Genomic DNA, 26339 nt, shown 5'->3' with positions numbered 1-26339 from the left:
GCAGAAGTCCTAAGAGAAGAAACTGTGGAAGAGAGTGCCCAAAAGCTTTTAAAAGACATCTTCCCGGCTGGGTGTGGTGGCTCACACCTGTAATCCCAGCACGTTGGGAGGCCGAGGCAGGCAGATCACAAAATCAGGAGTTCGATACCAGCCTGACCAACATGGTGAAACCCCACCTCTACTAAAAATACAAAAATTAGCCAGGTCTGGTGGCACATGCCTGAAATCCCAGATACTCAGGAGACTGAGGCAGGAGAATCGCTTGAACCCAGGAGGCAGAGGTTGCAGTGAGCCAAGATCGCGTCACTGCATTCCAGCCTTGGCGACAGAGTGAGACTCCATCTCAAGGGAAAAAAAAAAAAAAAGACATCTTCCCTCAGTTATATGCCATACACACAAATAAAGACTAGTTTATAACAATCAGCTAAGCTGAGGCAGAATTCAGAAAGGCTTCAGGAGTGGAGAGAGTCAGATCACAGTTGAGGGTCACTCTGTTTTTTGAACCCAGGGGTTGGTTCCACAAATTTTCTTAATTCATCAGCCAAAGAACCTGCAAAAGATCACCCTGACAGTGGCAAAAGCAGAATTAGGAAACTAAATGGAAAATAACCACTAACAAGCCTAATTAGGATATTTACTCATGGCAGCAAAATGAGGATAACACCCACAAACATAGAGTCTGCATTCCAAGATTCTTATAGAATGGAATAAACAAGCATTTATACTCTAACTGCTAAGTTTACATATCCAAAGCTGAGGTGAGAAGGGAGTGATACTATAGAAAAAAAGACAAGGGCACTGTTCCTTAGTAGAATTATTTCTCTTAGATAGCAAAAACAATCAAGAATTCCTTTATTAGTCTGCAGTTGAGCCTCAGATAAGACTGCAGCCCTGGTCAACCCAACCTTGACTGCAGCTTTCTGAGACCCTAAGCAGATCTAGCTAAGCTGTGCTTAGACTGCTGATCCATAGAAATTGAGATAATAAATGTGTGTTGTTTTATGCCACTAAGTTTGTGGTAATTTGTTATGTAGAGATAAATAATATAGTATTATAAGCTAGTACATGATTTTTAATTTATTTATTTATTTTTTTTTTTGGAGACAGGGTCCCACTCTATTGCCCAGGTGGAAGTGCAGTGGAGCATTCATAGGTCACTGCAACCTCAAATATTCTAGACTCAAGCAATCCTCCCACCTCAGCCTCCCAAGCAGCTAGGACTATAGGCACGTGCCACCATGCCTAACTAAGTTTTTTATTTTTATCTTTTGTAGAGACAGGGTCTTACTATGTTGCTCAGGCTGGTCTTGAACTCCTAGCTTAAGCTATCCTCCTACCTCAGCCTCCCAAAGCGCTGGGATTATAGGTGTAAGCCATCATGCTCTGTCACTAGTACATGATTTTACTTTCTTCAATTACATAAAATATTTGAAAGACTTTTTTTTTAAGATTAAGTATTTATGTTAATAACTTGGAAAAAACACTATTGAGAATCACAAGACCTAGCATTAAGTCTCGATTCTACCTTACTAAGTCACATTGTGTAAGGTTCATAATCTCTCAGAGCCTCGAGAGTTCTTATTTATAACCAGGGACAAAACCTGCCCTGTTGGTAAAAGAAAATGAGTGAGACACTGAAAATTATAAAGCACTAAAGAAGCCAAAATCCAACTGCTTCTCATCAACAGTTCTGCTGCCATTCTAGTGCAAGCCATTATCATTTCTTGCTGGGGTTATTTTGGCAGATTCCTAACCCATCTCTCAGTTTTTGTTGCTGGCGCCTCCTTTAAGTTTTTCATTACTGGCCCCTCTTTACAGTTATCTGAGTCATTATTTTAAACATAAATAAGATCATATCACTTCTCTGCTCAAAATCCACCAGTGACTCCCCTTCACATCCAGAATGGGATCCACAGTGACCAAGGTCACACATAAGTAAGTCTTTACTGTTAACAAGTATAGAATATTGCACCTTAACAAGATTTTCAATTGCAGGATCTTTATAGTTTCCCTTTAAAACTGAGATGAGTCCCCGGTGTATGGGGAGGGGGGAGGGGGGAGGGATTGCATTGGGAGTTATACCTGATGTAAATGACGAGTTGATGGGTGCTGACGAGTTGATGGGTGCAGCACAGCAACATGGCACAAGTATACATATGTAACAAACCTGCACGTTATGCACATGTACCCTACAACTTAAAGTATAATAATAATAAAAAATAAATTTAAAAAAAAAAAAACTGAGATGAGTGTTAGAAGTCAGGAAAACAAAGGCAAGGCTAATGACAGAGGAACTATGAGCCAGCCTTCATGGAGTGTGGACTCTAAGAGGATAGAAATAAACTGGGAAAGCAAAAAAATGAGATGAGGAAGAGGGTAAATTTATTGAGTACATACTTTTGGTCTGATAACTTTTCTATATGTAACAACTTTTACATTTTAAAAAATGAATGAACAGGATTAGAATCTTTGGTGTCTGATGCTAGGACTGGGCATCTATCTGCCTTATTCAGATATTCAAAAGGAGAGGAATAGATCTAAGAATTATTTTCATAGATTAGTAATGTTCTGACCACTTCAGTTAAGAATTTTTGATGTTTACACTTTTGGATGGCATTTATAGGATGGGAAATCTTACTTGTCCTAAAGTCCATGGGATTTGACAACTTAAATTTATATTAAATCCACTTTGTTCCACACTGTAACCAATGCTGCCTTAAGCATGATGTGGACCCTGCACACTGTATCGTTCTCCATACCCAACCCACAGTGTCCCAAGTATTAGCATTGTTCATTTCTATCTGTCAAAAGTCTAGTAAAAGATGAGATAAACTCTCTCAATGAAAACATGCTTCAGAATTACCTGCCTCCAGGGTTTACATACAGTCTAATGGCAATTTAACAAAGATCACCAGAGTGAACAGCTGGCCCCATTCTGACAATGAATGGCAGAGACTGAAGAAACACATAATGGCTTGAAGGAGAAAAGCAGCAGGCTAATCCTCAGGGCTTCAAGGCTTTTCTCCAAATTCAGAGGCAATGGACCTTAAAAGGACCAAAGATGTGCCAGACAAGATGCACCAGCAAGAAGGAAACGTGTCAGTGGATAGGAAACCAGCCTGTGCTCAAACACTCAGCAAAGAAACTGCTGCAGACCAACCTAAAGTGTTAGCGTGACGCAGAACACTCATGACACTCACAGTGCAGGACAGACAATAGGCACCAAGGTCGCTCAGCCAAGCTGGTGCCAGAGCCAAGGAATAAAACTAGGCTTCTTTTAAAACCTGCCAGAACTTTCTTTCATTTCCTCACACAGAAGCACAATGCATATGTACATTATCAACTCCTTTATATTATGCTATATGGAAGGGTATTACAAATACATAAAATAATTTAACAAAATTAACAATAATTTTCATACATTATTTAACCAAGCAAGAGCTTTTAAACATTGACCAAAAAAATGTGAAATTAAAAACACAAATATGAAGCTTAATTTTTAATTTTGGAAAAGGAAACAATATATCATTTTGTGTGTATGTGTTTAAACAAAACTGACTTTATTTAGGTATCAGAGGGTTAGCCGAGTTCCTTTAAATAGTTAGGGATTTGCAAAGTGCAAAGCTCATGTAACATAATCTGTGTTTTCCTCAAATCCCCATCGGTCCATTTGCTTAAGAAACCAACGCTTCCTGGCAGGGCGCCGGCATACCAAACCTGCCCAGTCGTGCATAGTTTTATTTCTGTTACTAAATTAGGAAACCGAGTGGGCAATGTCTGGGCCAACAGCGAAGAGAAATGCCTCAGCATCATTAGCCTGCAAGTCTCCCTAAAAGCTACATCATTGTAAGATATTTAATTTTTAATTAGAGATACCAAGGTCATTTAGCCTAATAATGTACAATACTAAGAAATAATTAAATGAAGACAAAAAGGAAAAACCCAAATGTTTAACAAAAGTATTCTTCTGAATAGCCTTAATCATGTTGTTAAAAATAAATGAACTACTACCACTTAAGGCTTAATTTCTCAATGACTGATACTAAAATACTGCCCTCTGTTTCTAAGTGATGAAGGAGAAATGTGAAGTTATGCATCACAATTCTTACAAAGATATACTAACATACTTTATGTAGAGCTCAGTTTGAACATTCAAGATTTGAGTGGAGAAACACGAACAAAGTCACTGTTTTTATTTTCAAAGTAATTTATAAATAACAGAAAAATATAGAAGGAAAAATATATAATATTCCTCTTTCCAAATTTTACTGACCCCAATTAGCATATCACAGAGCTTTTAAAAAAAAAGATAGTATTCATTAACATTCTTTAAATAAACAAACCCTGATATTTTATGGAAAGCTAAAGCTTGAATCCTGAAGGTGTTAGGATAATTTTAGTTTCAGCGATTTCAGAAACACTTTTTTCTTATAAACATCTTGTTAAATCCAAACATTATAAACATTTTCTTAATTAATTTCAAAGTAGTATTTATTTTACTTTATAAAAGAATAAAAAATTAAATGAATATGTGCTAGAAAATCTACATCTTTATATAGATAATTTATGTATTTAAATATCAGAGTTCAGAAATTACAGAAAAAGTTTCGGTGCTGTAAAAGCCCTGAAAGACTCGTCAACCATGGCTATATAAAAAGATGTTCAAAATATTTACTACCATTTAGCAAGACAGAAAATTCATTCATATTTATAAAAAAGCCTGAGAGATGAACTCTTCCAATAATCATCCTGGCTGTCGGCATGCCTTCTTCTAGTCTCCTTTTATATATATGTATTTACATGATCTCTAGAGGATAGCAAAATGCACCTAGCTGATCTGATGTGTGCCAAAACCAAGAGCCTTTCACTTGTTTGGCTCAACTCCTACCACTAAGATCTGGCCATCAAAGACGCACGTGAGCAGTTCCACAGGATTGGGGTGGGTCACATAGTCTCAAGTCTCTCCCTATATTGTTGATAAGAAGCACATTGCTGTGGAGGCCCAACAAAATTAGAGAAGCAAGATTAAAGCCATAAGTATTCTTACATAAATAAAAATACAAGCAAGAAATAGACCAAATGATTAGAAATTAACACTGAATAGGGTCGTGATCCCCATAAATCACTTTAATAAATAGTCTTTCAGACCATCATCCTTGTTAATATTGCTACCCATACACACATAAAGAAATATATATAAGGCTGGGCATGGTGGCTCACACCTGTAATCCCAGCACTTTGGGAGGCTGAGGCGGGTGGATCACTTGAGGTCAGGAGTTCAAGACCAGCCTGGCCAACATGGGGAAACCCGGTCTCTACTAAAAAAAAAAAGAGCCAGGCATGTTGGTGCGCACCTGTAATCCCAGCTACTCAGGAGGCTGAGGCATGAGAATCGCTATAACCCAGGAGGCAGAGGTTGCAGTGAGCCAAGATCACGCCACTGCACTCTAGTCTGGGTGACAGAGTAAGACCCTGTCTTGAAAAAAAAAAAAGGAATATATATATAAATGAATGGAGTGCCGGAACAAAGAAAAATAAGTTTTGCTCTTCAAAAGACACGCCAATTTAAAAAAATACACAAACCACAGACTGAGAAAAAATATTTGCAAATCATATATCTGATAAATGACTTGTATCCAGATAATCGCAGGGGTTGACAAAAGTTTACAAACTTGCTGTAAAGGGCTATTTATGTAAATATTTTAGGTTTTGCAAACCATATGGTCATTGTCACAACTACTCAACTCTGCCACTGCAGCATAAAAGCAGCCATAGACAATATGTAAATGAATGTGTTCCAAAAAAACTTTATTTAGTAAATCAGATGAAGTGCCAGACTTGGCCCACAAGTCAGAGTTTTCTAACCCTTGGTCTCTAGCATATCCATACAGGTTATCTGACACTGAGTCTCTGACAGTAATTTTACAATTCCATAAACTACAGATAACTGATAACAATGTAAATAATTCTTGTTTCTAAACATACATATAAATTATATCCACTGGGGGGACAATGCTCTGTCCTTGTTGAGAAAACCAGCTTTGCCTCATTTGAATATTCATTCTTTTTTTTTTTTTTTTTTTGAGATGGAGTTTCACTCTTGTCCCCCAGGCTGGAGTGCAATAGCACAATCTCAGCTCACTGCAACCTCCACCTCCTGGGTTCAAGCGATTCTCCTGCCTCAGCCTCCTGAGTAGCTGGGATTACAGGCATGCACCACCATGCCCAGCTAATTTTTATATTTTTAGTAGAGACAGGGTTTCACCATGTTGGCCAGGCTGATCTCAAACTCCTGACCTCAAGTGATCCTCCTGCCTCAGCCTCCCAAAGTGCTAGGATTACAGGCGTGAGCCACTGTGCCTGGCCCATTTTTATATTCTTGATCTATAAATGTGTTTGTCCTAGGGATTCTCCTTGAACTGGTTATAACACCTCATCAATTTACTCATTAATGAGTTAAATAAAAGCTTTAAAACATTTTAAATTTTTTATATCTGTATGGGAGTCACGATGTTAGCTTTTTTATGAAAATTATCCATTAACACCAGTATACATAAAGAACTCTTACAACACAATAATAAGAAAATAAACAACTCCATTTAAAAATGGCCAAAAGATAGAAATAGTTAATATTTGCCAAAGAGATGGCAAATAGACACATGAAAAGGTGCTTAATCTTTAGTTATTAGTGAAATGCAAATTTAAAACACAATGAGATACCACCATACAGCAACTTGAAGAGCTACAATAAAAAAGACTGAAGATACCAAATGTTGGCAAGGATGAGGAACTGGAACCCTCATACACTGCTAGTGGGAATGCAAAATGGTACAGCCACTTTGGAAAACAGTTTGGCAGTTTCTTTCAAAGTTAAAAATATATCCAGCAATTCTACTCCTAGGTATTTATCCAAGAGAAAAGAAAACATATGCCCACAAAAATCCTGTACACAAATGTTCGTAGCAACATTATTCCTAACAGCCCAAACTGGAGACAGCCCAATTAAACAACTGATGAATAAACCAAATATGGCACATCCATACAATAAAACATTACAAAGCAATAAAAGATGAGGTTATATACATTTAAACTACTAAAACATAAGGTTATATACATTTACATGAAATTTCTGGAAAGTCAAAACTATAGAGACAAAAAGCAAGATCAGTGGTTGTGGGTGAGAACACAAGCTAGCAATAAACAGGCACTAAGGAACTTTCTGCAATGAAGGAAGAATTCTAAAACTAGATTGTATTGAGGGTTCCTAAACTGTGGACATTGAATAAAGTTAATTAACTGTACATGTAAAATGATGAATTTTATGGCATATAAATTTATACTTCAAAAAAGCTGTTAAAAAATCAATAGCTTGGTGGCACATGCCTGTAATCTCAGCTACTTGGGTGGCTGAGGGAGGAGAATTGCTTGAACCCAGGAGGCAGAGGTTGCAGTGAGCCAAGATTGCGCCATTGCACTCCAGCCTGGGTAACGAGAGCAAAACTTGTTTTCCATCTCAAAACAAAAACAAAAACAAACATACACACACACACAAAGAATATCAATACCTTAAAAAATTATTAACTCATACCAAGAATAAAATGATTGACACCGTCATAAAGTTTAACAAGATATTATTTAGATGGCATTTATGAGTGGTATGTAGGAAAAAAAAGTGATGTATAGAACACACATTGTAAACAGTATAGATCATGCCCTGGGGATAAGGAAATATAGGTTCTCTTTCTTGTCATACCATTATATATCATAATTTTACATATGTTTCTGATTTAGAAGTAGTCAGAAATTTAAACTATGGATAGGAAACAAACACTGGTAATATATAAACTCTCACACCTTATTATGTCATCTCTTTTAGCAGCAGAAGCAAATTTTCAAAGGCATCATTTTAGGTCCTCCATAAAATCAAACCTGCTAGAGCTAGTATAAATTTTAAAATGTTGAGTTTTAGTGATAGAATGAACATCAGAACCCATCATGTTAAAATTTACCTACCACATTGGATAAGAAAATGGAGACACAGAGGGATCAAGTAACAATAATTTTATAGGCTTTTGCTTTATTGAAAGTTTATAGTACTTAAAGCTCCATGGAATTCCGTTGTGAGAAACTTAAATAGTTTTACCTATAAAGTTCAAATGCAATTTCACAGGATATCATAAGCAAACCAAGAATATTCAAATAAAATAGATATGGTGGTTGGCATTTTAGAAAAAAATTAAGAAGTACAGAATAGATACAATTATTATTAACTTTGATTTATGAAGCTGATTTTATTAAGAGTCTCAAAAGAAAAAGGTTAAAATGTGCACTTCCCTTTTACTTAAAAATTAATAGTATTCTATAGTCTATATTTAATATAACATGCACTTAAAAACAATACAAATATTTGACTCTTAGGTTGCTAAATAATTTAGGGATTTGGTCTTTGTAAAATACATATTCAACTATGCTATTGGATCTTCTCACTTAAAGAGAATGAGTTACGGAAATTTATCTCTGAACGAGAACAGCTCCTCTGATGGATAAAAATACTGCAAGACAACACCCTGTGTATATAAAACAGTAACGGTGATTCTTCCTTCACTGGTTATGTACACAGAGCTGTACAGAAAAATTATCTCACATTCTCGAACACGTAGTAATCAGTTTCCTAGAGATATCAGGTAATAGAAGAATAGCACCACAGAAATCATAATTTTGGTTCAGGACATATACAACAATATGCGTAATTGTGCACACCTTTTATTTTATTTCATTTTCTTAGAGTCTCACTCTGTCACCCAGACTGGAGTACTGTGGCACAATCTTGGCTCACTGCAGCCTCCGCCTCTTGGGTTCAGGCGATTCTCATGCCTCAGCTTCCTGAGGGGCTGGCATTACAGGTACACACAAACACATCTGGCTAATTTTTGTATTTTTAGTAGAAACAGGGTTCAGCATGTTGGCCAGGCTGGTCTCAAACTCCTGACCTCAAGTGATCCGCCCATCTCGGCCTCCCAAAGTGCTGGGATTACAGGCATGAGCCATGGTGCCCAGCCAATTGTGCATACTTTAAAAAATATTTTCCAATGTACATTTGTTCTGCTTTAGATTAAACACTATTTTCATAGCCTGTAAACAAAAAATTATAAAAATAATTCTTTGATTACTCAATTGAATAGTTTAATAATTGAAATTTTAATTTTATATATGAGACTTGTACTTTCATTTATAAAAATATGCATTTATATTTTAAAACTAGGTAAAAATAGATACAGAAAAATTCTAAGACTTTATATTACTATAAACATCCATATATATCTTTCAGCATTTTGTTCTCAACATTTTAATTATTTCAACATCTTATAATGACTATGAAATTACAGTAAAAACTATCTCATTTAAGAAAAATGGATTCATGCTAGGACCTAAATATATATGAAAATAATATGACTTCCACAAAACCTGTGGTTATTCCAAAAAAAAAAAAGAAAAACTAAGTCACTAATACTAGTATTGTAAATTCACACTAAAATGAAGAATGCCAAACTTCTCAAATTTAAAAAAGTCATCAAAAGAGCTCTGCCAGGCTTTAATTCTCTTTCAGATTATGTCAGGAGCAGAGATGTCAGCAGATCCAGCTAAGAAGCAGATCAGACATATAAACGACTAGTGATATTTGCTATAAGCATATAAAGATATTCATTTTTTGAGCCCTTCCTCACTTCTACAGCCAGTTTTGACTTCATGTTTTCCTACTACCTACAAAAAATACACAGTGAAAACCAAAACTTCTCAAAAACAAAGTATCTGTTTAAAATGGCAATTTTTAATAAAAGCGTTAATAAAAAGGATTAAACAAAGAATTATTATGCACATTGAGTGGGGGGGGGGGTTCATAACAAACAATATCAAGCAACGTTGTAAAAATTACTTCTCATTACATCGACCCTTGGCAAATCATAAAGCTTTTCACTCATTAAAACAAGCGTTAACTCTAAAATTACTTGCATAACAGAAATCTGATTTAAACTGAAACCTTTAACAAGTTAAAACGTAATTTACAGATGAAGTAAAGCAACGGCATGTTCAAATAAATGAAAAATAAAACGTTTTGCATATTAAATACATTAATTTTTAAGAAACACTTATTTTGGTATCTATATTATGTGAACCTATATATGAAACCTATATTATATCCATCTATATAATACATGTAGATATATTAGCTATATTAATTTTTCTTTACAATTTACATAAAATCATTATTTTCTGATCATGTCACAAAATATATTGAAATCAAGGTAGAAAAATCAGCTGAAACTGTAAAATAATTATACATGAAAATGCTATCTTTGCTAATGTATTTATCTAAAACATACTTTTGCCAGAGTTTGGTTAACAAATGCAATACATCAAATCACTATTCATATAATATTTTAATACTTGAAAGTTCTTTAGTAAAAACAAACAATTAAACCACATTTTGCCAAGAAAGCAAAAGGTATGGTAGAAATTACTCCATGCCACCTCTAAAATATTGCAGGCTGATTTAGATACAAAAATAACAAAGCCAGGTGCAGTGGTTCACACCTGTAATCCCAGCACTTTGGGAGGCAGAGGCAGGTGGATTGCCTGAGGTCAGGAGTTCGAGATCAGCCAGGCTAACATGGTGAAACCCCATCTCTACTAAAAATACAAAAATTAGCTGGGCATGGTGGCACATGCCTGTAATCCCAGCTACTTGGGAGGCTTAGGCAGGAGAATCGCTTCAACCCGGGAAGTGAAGGTTGCAGCGAGCCAAGATTGCACCACTGCACTCCAGCCTGCGTGACACAGGGAGACTCCATCTCACAATTAAATCTCTGAAGTCTTATTAATAGGTTGTTGTCTAAGAAAACACATATTCTCAAGAAAATTCACTTGAAAAGATTAAAAACACTTCTATATTTATCAGGTTTTTTAAAATGTCCCCAATTCCTGGTATTGATCATAAACAAATGGTTATGAACTCAGTATAGGCTTCTATCATGCAACCACAACATTTTCAGCAATTTATTTAAATGAAGGGTTTTAAACTGGGGAAACAGTTGGTCAAATCTGTATTTGAGAGAGAGAATCCTGGAACCAGTGTGTATAATGGATTATGAGATGGATACATTTCAGAGATAAATAGTGGAAAATACCCAAACTAAATCATTTGCTCCTGCATACCACTTTCACACCAGCTTAGTTCTCACACGTCACATCTGCCTTCTCCTTAAGCCCTCCTTAACTGACCTCAGTGCTGTCATCACTGTTGCCATGCAGCACCAAGCCTATAATATACCATGCTGTCATAAATTAATTCTATAAGAAGTACTGCACGTGAAGTGAATTTGGATCACTTGGTTTATAGTGTTAGTTGCTTTTAAATCTTTTCACAAAGGAATGGGCCCTGGAAAGGAGTTCATCATGCCTTAGGCGTTAAGCATGATTGATGGTAGAGGCTTTCCAAGTCTGAGCAACCAACTTTTCTTCTTTTGCCTTTTTTTTTTAAGTATTGTAGCAATGAACTTTTGTATTTTAGACATCTGGCAAGTTTTCTAACATTTCCCTTTACACCGCTCCTAAAAAGGAGTATTTTCTGTATTTATTTGACACTGAGAAGGATACATGGTCCAGAAAACAAAACTTTTTTTCTTTTAGAATATTTTTAAGTCATTTTTATCCTAAGGTTTTGCCAAATTTTGAAAGCTTGTAAAAGTTTGTAAATAAAATTGATGAGCCTTAGCTCCATTTGTAAGAAGATTTTACAATAGCTGATAGTTTATCTACAGTAAAAATATTTTTCTGAGAAATCTGTTTTATCTATTATACCATAATTTTATGTAAAAATCTAAATTTAAAATCTCTATGTTATTATAAAGTTTTTAATATATGTATATTTAATTATACTATAAAGTTACTTTACTAATAAAGTACTATAACCATTACAAAGTTATAATTAATAATAAGGTAACTTCAGGTTCATAAAAGTCATTGAGGGCCAGGCATGATGGCTCACACCTTTAACCCAGCATTTAGGGAGGCCAAAGCATGAGGATCACTTGAGGCCAGGAGTCTGAGACCAGCCTGGGTGACATAGCAAGACCCCACATCTATAAAAAAAAAAAAAAAAAAATTAAAGAAAATTAGCCAGGCATGGTGGTGCATGCCCGTAGTCCCAGCTACTCAGGAGGCTGAGGCAGGAGGATGACTTGAGCCCACAAGGTCAAGGCTGTAGTGAGCTATGATTACTCTACTGCACTCTAGCCTGGGTGACAGAGTGAGATCCTGCCCCTAAAAAAATAAATAAATAAAATAAAAAATAAAGTTACTGAAAGAACAAGTTCTTAATATGAGTTTAGGGCTCTGGTAGATAATTTTTTTATTTTATTTTATTTTTCTGAGACAGAGTTTTGCTCTTGTTGCCCAGGTTGGAGTGCAATGGTGCAATCTTGGCTCACTGCAACCTCTGCCTCCCGGGTTCAAGTGATTCTCCTGCCCTCAGCCTCCAGAACAGCTGGGATTACAGCACCCATCACCACACCCAGCTAATTATTTCTGTATCTGGTAGATAATTTATTCAGTGGTCATCTAGCAAGCTGAGGTAGATTGTTAGATTTTTGCCCCTCCACCCATTAGTTGTCAAAATGGGTATTTCAAGTCTCAGCACTGTGTACCAAGATAATCACTAGCTACAATAACACACTCAATACTTCTTTCTCTCTCCTCTCTAATTTCTTCTTTGCAAGTACTGCATGCAGTTTAAATATTAGACAATAAAATATTATAAGTGCCCTTGAAGTATGGGTCCAGATTTTGTTTTCCTTCTTAGCGCCCACTTTCTCTAGCACATAGCGTGGTATACTTTGAGCAGTAAAACTATTTTGTTAAGCAGATGAAATAGCAAGTCCCCTTCCAGTCATGCAGATAACCCCACAAAATAGAGGAAATCTATTTATGTATATTGCTGACCACACATATATAGCCTGGTGACACCAGAAGGATGCTCTGCCAGAGATTAATTTTTTAGATTCTTTTTTAGTGAGAGAAGTGCTAGCTAGTTATTTTACCAGACTGATGTGTAATCAGTGAAAAGCTGAGTCTCCCAGAAGAGTAAATCACCCAAAATTACCATGGTATTCGCCTAAGGAGGGTAATATGGGGTGAAGAGCCTTGAATATCTGGGGACAGGAGACAGAATAACACACTTTGTGTTTTGCGGATTCAAAATGAGAGCTGCTTTGTTCTCCTTTTGAACTGATCACATAGTATGTAGGCACAATGGAAGCGATGAGGAAACCGGGGCTGACCCAGTGTTCCTGGGCCACTTATCATTCCTAGAAACTGTAACACAGGGAATTCAAATATGGAGCACCTGTGCCAAGGCTTGTAACTACAAGGTGGGATCAGCATCTCTGAAAAATCAGCACCTCCGTACTGCATAGGCAGTACAACATGAGATTGTACTCCTCTTCGCCTCCACATGAGATGAATAAACACGGAGGTTTCACGACAATTCAGGTGGCAATGGGACAGACCTAAGAAAGGATACTAAATTTCATTCCAATAAACTTACAGAGGTTCAATGGGTGAAAAAGTAAATTTTAAGAAAAAAATGGTAATAAATTTGACTACACTTGAAACCTGGGTTTTCGGAACAACACATGCTGGTTATATGTGGTACACATTTCTGTCTGTGCATACTTTCAGCCATTAAAACACAACAGAGTCATGCTTTTAACTTGGGCTGAAAATCCTGCCTTTTTTGGTATGCAAAACGACTTTTCAAGGATAAAAGTATTTTTTAAAAATAGGCTGATTTATATGCCAGATGTAAGCAACATCTTTTCTGACTGCTGGTTACTTTTTGTTGTTTCTTTGTTACTATAACCTTCTCTTGTGGTAATTCAGAGTGTTTACAGCAGATCACAAAGGTGTCAGGTTTCTCTTGACTATCAAAGATTGGCTGTTCTTTCTGTCTCCTCAAACATCCAATGGACTTTGTGACATTTAGCGAGGTTTAATCAGAAAGGGGCCCTGCACTGATGGAAGCCTTTCTCCAACAATCCTTTATTTCTAGGTACACAGTAAAATTCTCTTCATAATAGATTACGTAATTTTATATGATCAAATTACAAAATGTCATTGGAAGAAAATTGGTTTAAATACATTCTATGACAAATAATGTTATAGTTTTGATGCCAGGCATAGAGAAAAGCAATACATAAATGTTTAAGTGGTACACACTTAGCAGCAGCAACAACAACAACTACAAAAACATATATATAAAAGAATGTAGGGAAGCACTCAGATGAGAAATCAAAGGACATCTAATAGGACTTCCACTTCCAGACATGACAGGGTAACTGATGCCAGACCTGCCTCCCACCAAAACACAATAAACTACTCAAAAAAATATGAAGCAATTGTTTTCAAGCAATGGACAGGCAACCCAGAACTACAATCCTTAAAATCTGGGGAACACAAGAGATGAGCCCCATGTTGGACCCGAATTTCTGCCATGGGGCTTATTTTGGGCCACAGCACAGGGAAATGGAACCTAAACAGAGCTCCAGTCTTGCAGAACTGAAGAGGCGCAGATCAGAGTGGCGGGCAAGTGAAGCACCTAGAAGATGCAGGACAGGGCACCAAAGATGAAAAGGCTGTGAGGAGGTAAAGAGGGTGCTATGATCTGAATGTTTGTGTCCCCACCTCTAAATTCATATGTTAAAACCAAGTCACCAATGCAATGGTCTCAGGAGGTGGGGCCTTTGGGAGGTCCTAAGGGTGAAACCCTCATGAGTGGAATTAGTGCCCTTACAGAAGATGCCGCAGAGAGCTGCCTTGCCCCATTCCACCACATGAGAACATAGTGAAAAAGTGTCATCTATGAATCAGAAAGTAGGACCTCACCAGATACCAAATCTGCTGGCACCTTGATCTTGGAATTCCCAGCCTCCAGAACTCAGCAATACATTTCTGTTGTTTATAAGCTACCCCATTTATGGTATTTGTTTACAGCAGCCTGAATGGATTAAGACAGAGGAGCATAAAAACTAGCACACTGGAGAGCATAAAAGAAACGGTGAGTAGAAGTCAGATCAACAGATATCTTCTAATCTTGAGATAAGGGCAAGAAAAAGATTACATTAAAAAAAAAGAAGAAGAAGAACAAAGTTCAGTGACCTGTAGAAGAATACCAAATTATCTAATGTGAGTAACCAGAGTTCCAGAAAGAGAGGAAATGTGGAACAGAAAAATATCTGAAGAAATAATAACAGGAAACTTGCCAATTTGGGAATAAAGAAAACCCCAAGAAAGGTAAATATAAAAAATCCTGTATCAAGACACATCATATACAAACTGCTAATACCAAAGATAAAGAGAAAAGATTAAAGAGAGAAATCTTAATGCAGCCATAGAAAAAGATACAGGGTAACAATGATACAAATTACGGCTGACTTCTCATCAGAAACAATGACAGCCAGGAAATAATGGAAGATCTTCCTTAAAGTGCTCAAAGAAAAAACTCTTGTCAATTCAGAATTTTATTTCCAGAGAAAATATTCTTCAAAAGTGAAAATGAAATAACATTTTTGCATAAAGAAAAACTGAGATAGTTCATTGCCAGTAGAACTGCACTAAAACAAATACTAAAGGAAGTACTTCAGGTTGAAGAGAAATGACAGATGGAAACTAAATCTAGAGGAAAAAATGGCCAGGTGCAGTGGCTCACATCTGTAATCTCAGTGCTTTAGAAGGCCAGGATATTGAGATCAGCTCAGGCAACACAGCAAGACTGTGTCTCTTAAGAAAAAAAGAATAGAACACACAGGAAATAGTGAATATTCAGGAAAATTTTTTTAGGTGTTTTATTTTTTGAGACAGAGTTTCGTTCTTGTTGCCCAGGCTGGAATGCAATGGCGTGATCTCAGCTCACCACAACCTCCGCCTCCTGTGTTCAAGTGATTCTCCTGCCTCAGCCTCCTGAGTAGCTGGGATTACAGGCATGTGCCACCATGCCTGGTTAATTTTGTATTTTTAGTAGAAATGGAATTTCTCCATGTTAGTCAGGCTGGTCTCAAACTCCCAACCTCAGGTGATCCACCCACCTTGGCCTCCCAAAGTGCTGGGATTACAGGTGTGAGCCACCGTGCCCAGTGTTAGTATTTTAAAGACAACTGACTTGCAAAAATAATATTATCTTAAGGAGTTTATAACATATATTGAAATGACATAGTAGTACAAAAGAAGGAGGGTAAAAGGAAGTATACTGTTGTAAAATATGCACAATAATAAATGAATGTATATAATTTATATGAAATGGTACAATATTCTAAATGTAATAAGTTAAGGGAGCATATTGTGAAGCCTAGAGAAAAGTCAATGGAGGAAATAAAATGGAACACTAAAACATACTCAAGTAATCCAAAAATAGAAAGGAAGCAAAGAGGAACCAAAAACAAATTGTGGAAGTCAGTTGGGAAGAAGGAGGACTTAATTCCAATTTGAAAATAGAAACTCCAAAGAGATCATCACTCTCACCCTAACAACTAAAACAAGCTGAATAAAAACCCATCAGAGACTGAGGACATGGGGAAATCTAAATCAGCTCCAAAGAGTGAGAAGCACATTTTCAAAGAGAAGAGATCCCTGGCTGCTATCATCCCTGACTGAAATAGAGGTGGGAAAAGAAATCTGCCACAGACAATGGTTAAAGAGAAAACAGTCTAACTTTGAAAGCTCTATGTGGACATACCCGTGTAGAACCCAGAGGATCCATAGGTATAGAAAGACTGTACTATTAATAAATCCCCCTGCTCAACACAAACACACAAACCACTCTGTCCCAACAACCTTCACCAAAAATGAGGGCAAGGAAAGAGAGCAAGAACTGAGATAATCTCCTCAATGTACTCTAGGCTTCCAGCAAGGGAAAACCTGGAGGATAGGTGGTAACAGAAAAGCCAAGAGAAACTTCTCAGAGGCAAGACCCACCGTCACAGAGTACAGGGCGATGACAGTCAACCTTTACAGGCCAAGGATGGAGCAGCAGGATTCAAAGAGCTCTCAAGTCACAGAAAGCCAGAAGCCAAACTGGAGAGCAAAGAGAATTCCTCAGCAACTGAACCTGCTGGCAGCTGGTCTTTAAAGCAGGGAGATATCTCCTATAATTCAAAAAGATTTGGAATAGCCCATAAATACATGAGAAAGTGCTAAATAACATTAGTCAAGAGAGATATGCAAATTAAATAGAATTTTTTAAAAATGCAATACTACTTCACACCCATTATGATGGCTAAACAAACAAATAGACAACACCAAATGTTGGCAAGAATGTGGAGTAACTGCACCTCTCATACATTGCTGAGAGAACAGTGTAAAATGGCATAACCACTTTGAGAACTAATTGGCAAATTTTAAATATTGGATATAAAACTATAAAATTATATTCAAAGGCTTTTCAATGACAACAAAGAAACATGGTAAAATGTTAAGTCTTTTAAGAGAATGTAACATGTGACAAGTCTTGGCATGGACTATGGACTATGGAGAAGGGGCTTATTAAGCAGATATCAACTGGTGCCTACTGTGGTCAAATAGGGACAAGATCACAGTCCCTCACATTTCTTTCCCACATTTAGAATACCCTCCCATAGTATGTCTCCAAACATAATAAAGCATTTCGGGGATGTATGCTTAGCTCCTTACATACTTAAATCATAACATCTGAAATCACCTCATGAGATGTATAAAGTGAATCAAATAATTGGTAAAACTTAGTCCATTGCTACTCATGGTGGCAAGAAAGAATAAAGTCTGTATACATGGCTCAATCAAAAGTTCCTATCCAAAATGTATAACTGTTAATGTATATAATTTTACTCAAAACAAGCAAAAGCAAACACAAATAGAAACAAACCCAGGAAAATAAAATCACAAGTATATGCCTCAAATTTCTTGAGTAACAGGAGAGATATAAATAAATTATATGAAAGTAGTCACAAAACATATAGCCTTCACTGGTTATTAAGAAGCAGTCAATGATATTAGAAGTACATCCTTAACCTCTAAGATATATAATGGAAGGAAATGACCATATTCTACTACATCATGTTTTTATATTACAGGAAAAGACAGAATAATACAACACCCAGAACAATGGTTTATCACAGAATTGTTTTTTGTGGGGGGTTGGGGACAGAGTCTCACTCCGTTGTCCAGGCTGGAGTGCAATACTGCAATCAGAGTTCACTGCAGCCTTGATATCCTGGGCTCAAGAGATTCTCCCACCTCAGCCTCCCAAGTAGCTAGGACTAAGGTGTGTGTCACCATGCACGGCTAATTTTTTTATTATTATTATTGTTGGATTTTAGTAGAGACAAAGCCTCACTATGTTGCCCTGGCTGGTCTCGAACTCCTGGCTTCAATCGATCCTCTTGCCTCAGCTTCCCAAAGTGGTAGGATTACAGATGTGAACCACCATGTCTGGCAGAATTGTATTTTTTGTATATTCTTTAAATGTATGTAAAAAAAAAGAGTTCATAAATACAGCATTATATTTATGCATTTTGGTTGTATATCTTATATAAGTTTCATATATGAAAATGTTAGAAAAATGTAAAGTAATATCTTTACTGATACATTTTCTAGGCAATCCTCAAAAGAGTATCTCATTTTCTAGGTATCTGAATGTACAAACTTGATGAAAGCTAGAATGATGAAACACCATTGGCCTGATGTATATATAATAAAGGAAAGACCATATTCCTGTATTGTGTCAAAAATTTTTATATTAACTATAGTTAGAAAAAATAAGACATTCATTATATGAGGGTAAAATAATATTTTTTAAAACACAGTCACCGCTGACTGGTGCCAATTTTTTTTTTTTTTTTTTTTTTTTTGAGGTGGAGTCTCACTCTGTCACCCAAGCTGGAGTGCAGTGGTGTGATCTCGGTTCACTGCAACCTCTGCCTGCCAGGTTCAAGCAATTCTCCTGCCTCAGCCTCCCAAGTAGCTGAAACTAAAGGCACAACACCACCACACCCGGCTAATTTTTGTATTTTTAGTAGAGATGGGGTTTCACCATGCTAGCCAGGTTGGTCTCGAACTCCTGACCTCAGGTGATCCACCCACCTTGGCCTCCCAAAGTGCTGGGATTACAGGTGTGATCCACTGTGCCCAGCCTGACTGGTGCCATTTTTATATACAGTATTGAATCTATATATTAAGGCCAGAACATAAAGTCTAAAAATTAATCCGTTAGTATGTTTTAATTTAGACATTTCTGTACTTGAAAAAACAAAGAAATATCATAGACTTTTTCATTCGTGGGTTTAACATGCATAATTTTTAACATTCTCATGTTACCCTGAAGTTCTATGACAGGTAGTAATTTGTAGTTTTGTTTGAGTCACATATTTCACCTAGATACACTAAAAGGCTGGTTGGTATTCTCGAGTTGGTTTTACTCAAAAGAGTAAAAATAATCTCAGACAAATTAACATCTGTATCTTTCTCTGCTCATTCTTGAATACACAGTAACTTTCATATAATGCCTGAAGCGTAAGTTTTTTATTTTTTAATTATCATGTTTTTTAATACATGAAATCATATATGAGAGTGGGATTTGCAAATATGTGGATTCACAAAGCAAGGTCTCTGGATGCTCCTCCTAAGAAATCAAAGGGTTTAATGGTGGCTGTCAATAAAATGCAAGATTTTAGTACTGCCTATCTATAAGGTACATTCATAATTTACTTACATGTTCAGCAGGCAGAATAGACAATCCTAAGTCTCAAATGTAAATTGTTCTACTAAATTTTAGCATGACTCCTTTTAAAATCAAAGTTAACATACATTAGGTCAGGCGTGGTGGCTCACACCTGTAATCCCAGCAGTTTGGGAGGCCGAGGCAGGTGGATCACTTGAGGTCAGGAGTTTGAGACCAGCCTGGCCAACATGGTGAAACCCTGTCTCTACTAAAAATTCAAAAATTAGCCGGGCGTGGGGCCACGCGCCTATAGTCCCAGCTACTCGGGAGGCTGAGGCAGGAGAATCGCTTGAACCTGGGAGGCAGAGATTGCAGTGAGTTGAGATTGTGCCACTGCACTCCAGCCTGACGACACAGCGAGACTCCGTCTCAAAAAAAAAAAAAAAGTTAATGTACATTAGTTACCTCACTGGAGAATAAGAGAAAACACTGCAGGTATTTGACTTTTGGATAGTAAAATGATTATATCATGCAAAGCTCACCTAAATTCTCTTATGTGAAATTCAGAATTGAAGTAGCTCTTTGTACAAATATTTTGCCAGAGCAGTAATTCAAAGGGATATTGGTTGCAATGCACAATTGTAGTAATTGTAGCTATATCTAAAATATAAATGCTACCTTTTTACATTTGCATCACAAAAAAGACTCTTAGTAATATTTCGCCCACATTCCTTAAAGTTTCATCTTCAAACAAATGGACAAATACTTACAAATACATCTACAGCCCATTGCCTAGACATACAGTGAGAAATATGAAGAAATATAGATTTATACTAGACAAGAAACTATTGTGTGCTATAGACTATGATTACCTGGAGGTAGGAATTGCAGTTGGTTATTAGCTAATCGAAGATGACGTAAAGCTCTCAGACGACCAATTTCTGGGCAAACAATTTCTAAGGCATTGTCACTAAGATCCAGACATTGGAGTTTTACAAGAGACCCAATGGCTTCAAAGAGAAAAGGAGAACCAAAATGAATTTGATTCAAGTATTACATCAAATCTGTAATGCAAGTATTCCAAGTTAAAATATTTTACTACTTAATATCCTTGTCTCAGTTGCTCACAAAACAGTAAAAACACGGATCAAACTAAGTTGAAGAAAGTGATAAATACTTCCAGCTCAAGATAAAATATAACTTAAAATACAGCACAAATAAAAACATTAAAACTAAAATAATTCAAGAAATGATACACAGGGCCTTTTTTATCTGACCAGAATTCTTAACTAGATTTATTAAATTTAGAACTTATTATCTACCTAATAGGAATTTATCTAATAATAGTTTACCTAACTATTATAACCATTTTAGACTTATTTATTTAATTATAGTTCTTAACTGGACTTACTAGAAGAAAAAAAGTTTTGAAGCTAAAAAATTAAAGGTGTCTTAAAATTAAAACTTGTTCTATTTATAAAGCAAAGCTTAAATTATATTATCTTCTAACTAAAAATTTTAAGTAAACATACCTTCCGGAACCACAACTATGTTATTTGAGTGCAGGTATCTAGGAAGGAAAAAGAAAAAAAATAGCTATTGTCATTAAGTACTTTTGTCAGATAATCAGTTTATAAAATGCTCACTTAGAAATTTATCAAATATAAATAGGCCACAACTTTCACACCCTACTCTAATGCATCGACATACAATAATGGTTAGCACAGCTAACTAATAATACTTCGAGAATAATCTTTTGTACTAGAATTGCAAATATTAAATCTATTTACTGATTTAGTTATTTTAAAATAAAAGCATACATAATAGATAAACTATATGTTTTTTTTTAACTTCATAACACAAATTACTAGTTTTTCCAGTTCATTTTATTCAGGCTTTAAAAAATATACTTATTGTGAGAAAAAAATCAACACCTATTGTGTAAAGGAAGATGAACTTTTCATTTCTAAAAAATAACTTCACAAAATAAAGATACTTCTAGCTAGCATGCATACTGAGAACCAACAACGGAGAGATTAAATACTCTTCATTTACAGTGTCTGTAGAACTACTCAACTGTCAATGTACAGAATTTATTTCATGGCAAAAGAAATTTTGTAACAAGAAATCAAATGTTTCTCTTAAAAAATTTTCTTTTTCACAGAGGCTAGAAAGTCTAGGCAAGCCTAAGTAACACTTTTCCCACTACAGTGTCTTGAGCACACTCTGGTGGAGACTTCCTGCAATCAGTAACCAACTATTCAGAGCAAAACAAGTGAATGCTGGAGATCACACAGCAATAATTTAAGAAAATAAATTTATATCATTGATTTAGAGACAACAGAACTAGATTTTAGTAAACTTTACTTTCAAACCTATGGTTTTATTTATTGTACTTTAAAAATAAATCTTATAAAGTACTTTTAAATAGAATTTAAAAGTTTTCTTCTGCATTCTTAAAGTCTAATATTGAATATTAAAATGTCAATAAACACAAAATAAGACAGAAAGCACTTTTATGAAGATTATTTTATATTGAATTAAATCAATTTTGTAGAAGGTTAATTAACCTGCTGGGTATAACACAATTTAAATAAGCCCACCATTTACTCTATGATATACTTCAGTCCTTGCTTTCTGTATATGAAATGATTACACATTTTATTTTTTTTTTTTTTTTTTTTTTTTTTTTGAGACGGAGTCTTGCTCTGTCGCCCAGGCTGGAGTGCAGTGGCCGGATCTCGGCTCACTGCAAGCTCCGCCTCCCGGGTTTACACCATTCTCCTGCCTCAGCCTCCCGAGTAGCTGGGACTACAGGCACCCGCCACCTCGCCCGGCTAGCTTTTTGTATTTTTTTAGTAGAGACGGGGTTTCACCGTGTTAGCCAGGATGGTCTCGATCTCCTGACCTCGTGATCCGCCCGTCTCGGCCTCCCAAAGTGCTGGGATTACAGGCTTGAGCCACCGCGCCCGGCCTGATTACACATTTTAAAATCAATAATCTTTAAACATTAATTTTAGGAAGGAATACCCAAATCAAAATAGAGAACTGATTAAAAAAATTTTTTTAAACAAAATACTTGCCTCAATTCAAGCTCTACCTATAAAAAGACATTAAAATGTCCAAATCAAAATATGAACTAAAGTACCCATTATTATGATTAGAATTTTTCAAACAGACTTTAAAATATTATCTACATATAATGAAGATGCTGTATGAAATAGTACACAGTGGCTGCCTGTGGATGCTGCTGAAGAAGCATCATTAAAGTCTCTCCTCCCCCTGCCATTATGTCTAAGTCAGTCTCCTAAAGAGCCTGAACAGCTATGGAAGCTCTTCATTGGAGCTCTTCATTGGAGGTGTGAGCTTTGAAACAACCAATGAGAGCCTGAGGAGCCATTCTGAGCAATGGGGAATGCTCATGGACTGTGTGGTCATGAGAGATCCCAACACCAAGCGCGCCGGGGCTTTGGGTTTGTCACTATGCCACTGTGGAGCAGGCGGTTCTGGAAATTTTGATGGTGGTCGTGGAAGTGGTTTTGATGGGAATGACAACTTTGGTCGTGGAAGAAATTTCAGCAGTCATGGTGGGGTTGGTGGCAGCCATGGTGATGGTGGATATGGTGGCAGTGAGGATGGCTACAATGGATTTGATAATGATGGAAGCAATTCTGGAAGTGGTGAAAGAATGATTCTGACAATTACAACAGTCAGTCTTCACATTTTGAACCCATGAAGGGAGGACAATGGTGGCAGAAGCTCTGGCTCCTATGGTGGTAGAGGCCAATACTTGACCAAACCATGAAACCAAAGTGGCTATGCCAGTTCCAGTAGCAGCAGTAGCTATGGCAATGTCAGAAGATTTTAATTACTGTCAGGAAACAAAGCTTAGTGTGAGAGGAGAGCCAGAGAAGTGACAGGGAAGCTACAGGTTACAACAGTTTTGTGAACTCAGCCAAGCACAGTGGTGGCAGGGCCTAGATGCTATAAAGAAGACATGTTTTAGACAAATACTCATGTATATGGGCAAAAAACTTGAGGACTGTATTTGTGAATAATTGTATAACAGGCTATTTTAGTTTCTGTTCTGTGGAAAGTGTAAAGCATTCCAACAAAGGGTTTTAATGTAGATTTTTTTTGCACTCATGCTGTTGATTGCTAAATGTAGTAGTGTGATCATGACGCTGAATAAATGTATCTTTAAAAAAATAATACAGAGTGTTGCCAATCCTAACTGTATGTTAGAATCACCAGGGGTCTTACTGGTGTCCGAAACCATCCTGTAGCAAGTGAAACACCATCTTAACTCCAATAATCCTGATGTACAACCAATTAAGAACCATTACTGGTAAAGTGGATCAGACAGCGGGCTCTGAAGCCACACTGCCTGCACCTTAATAGCCATGTGACTATGGAGAAATTACTGAACTGCTCTCTCTCCTAATCTATGATGTTGCAGGGACTAAATGAATTAATATATGTAAAGCTCTTAGAATAGCGCTTGACTCCCAGAAGGATTTAAATGAATGCTCTTGTTATTGTTGTTATTATAGTTATTATGAGTCATTTGTAGTCATAGGCTTAGGACTTTCAAATTTAAGTCACTACCTTTTACTTAATTTTGGTAATTTCAGAGTAGTTGAAATGTTGATGTTTCAATGTCCTTATTATGTTCCTCTTCTACTCAAATAATGCAGGAACTCTCATTCATTGTTGGTGGGAATGCCACTTTGGGGTATACACACTTTGGAAAATGGCTTGGCAGTTTTTTTAAACAACGTTAAATGTAGATGTTTACTTAATAGGAATATTCCAAAGTCAGCTTCTTTGTTTTGACAAATGAACCATGGAATTCTTTTTTTTTTTTTTTTTTTTTTTGAGATGGAGTCTCCCTCTGTCACCCCAGTTAGAATGCCATGGCTCGATCTCTGCTCATTGCAACCTCCGCCTCCCCGGTTCAAGTGATTCTCCTGCCTCAGCCTCCTGAGTAGCTGGGATTACAGGTGCTTGCCACCACACTTGGCTAATGTCTTTTGTATTTTTAGTAGAGATGGGGTTTCAGCATGTTAGTCAGGCTGGTCTCAAGCTCCTGACCTCGTGATCCGCCCACCTCGGCCTCCCAAAGTGCTAGGATTACAGGCGTGAGCCACCGCGCCCGGCCTGTACCATGGAATTCTAAGATGTTAACAACAGGACAAACTGGGTAAGGGGTATACCAGAATGCTCTGTACTATGTTTATAACTTTTCTATAAATATAAAATTGTTCCAAAATAAAAAAGTTATTAAAAAAAATTTTTTTAGGTTGGGTGCAATGGCTCACACCTGTAATCCCAGCACTTTGGGAGGCCAAAGCAGGTGGATCACCTGAGGTCGGGAGTGCGAGAGCAGCCTGACCAACATGGAGAAACTCGTCTCTACTAAAGCTACAAAAATTAGCTGGGCGTGGTGGCACATGCCTGTACTCCCAGCTACTCGGGAGGCTGAGGCAGGAGAATCTCTTGAACCCAGGAGGCGGAGGTTCCAGTGAGCTGAGATTGTGCCACTGTACTCCAGCCTGGGCAACAAGAGCAAAACTCCATCTCAAAAATAAATAAATAAATAAATAAATGAAATTTAATTAAAGACACAGGACTCCTACTTTCAGTCAGGATGAATCACAGCAATGGAGTAAACGGGATTTACCCAACTGTTATAAACAAGAAAACCGGATGAAATACAGTCACATGCCACTTAATGACTGGGATATGTTCTAAGAAATGTGTTATTAGGTGATTTCCTTGTTGTGCAAACATCATAGGTGTTCTTGTTTTATTTTATTTTATTTTATTTTATTTGAGATGGAGTCTCGGTCTGTCACACAGGCTGGAGTGCAGTGGTGCAATCTCGGCTCACTGCAAGCTCCACCTCCCAGGTTCACGCCATTCTCCTGCCTCAGCCTCCCGAGTAGTTGGGACTACAGGCGCCTGCCACCACCACGCCTGGCTAACTTTTTGTATTTTTAGCAGAGACGGGTTTTCACCTTGTTAGCCAGGATGGTCTTGATCTCCTGACCTCATGATCTGCCCACCTCGGCCTACCAAAGTACTGGGATTACAGGCGTGAACCACCATGCCCAGCCCATAGGGTGTTCTTACACAAACCTAGATGGTAGAGCCTACCACACGCCTAGGTTGTAAGGTGTAGTTGCTCTTAGGCTACAAATCTGGACAGTATGTTATTGTACTGAATACTGCAGACAACTGTAACACCATCAGACAACTGATACACAATGTATTTGTATATCTAAACATATGTAAACATAGAAAAGGTACAGTATAGAAGTATAGAAAAGGTACAGTAAAAACACAGTATTATAATCTTATGGGACCACCATTACATATGTGGCCTGTCGTTGACCAAAACATCATTATGCTGTGCATGACCTTACATGAAACAATTATTTTCAGATATTAACAAAGGCAACTAGGACTACATTCCCTACGAGAAAGGAAGTAAGCCATACAATCTCCCTAGCTTTCTTCCTAGAGGCAAATTCTGGACTGTAGAACAGGAAGGAGAGCCCAAACAAAGTACAGAAGTCTCACTGAGTTATGG

General features: G+C 36.9%; 1 protein-coding gene across 9 annotated transcripts in view; it reads right to left on the bottom strand.

Annotated features, from left to right (window-relative positions):
• The window catches only part of LRRC28 (leucine rich repeat containing 28), a 130575-nt gene that overhangs the window by 72720 nt on the left and 31516 nt on the right, over positions 1–26339 (bottom strand). For 8 of the 9 annotated variants that reach the window (XM_073996813.1, XM_005560593.4, XM_005560591.4 and 5 more), the window contains 2 exons: positions 21277–21314; positions 20617–20754 (listed from right to left, as the gene is read on the bottom strand). Coding sequence is in view for 5 of the 9 variants with exons in the window: in XM_005560593.4 (XP_005560650.1) it covers positions 20617–20754; positions 21277–21314 (176 nt within the window). In the remaining 4 variants the exon portion in view is untranslated. Of the gene's footprint in view, positions 1–20616; positions 20755–21276; positions 21315–26339 lie in introns of those variants that run through there. The other variant, XM_073996815.1, reaches the window with a different exon arrangement.

This window comes from Macaca fascicularis, chromosome 7 (assembly GCF_037993035.2).
Source record: "Macaca fascicularis isolate 582-1 chromosome 7, T2T-MFA8v1.1".
In the NCBI taxonomy this organism is placed as follows: Eukaryota; Metazoa; Chordata; class Mammalia; order Primates; family Cercopithecidae; genus Macaca; species Macaca fascicularis.
Note: the sequence above shows the minus strand (reverse complement) of the source record. Positions and strands in the feature narration are given on the sequence as shown.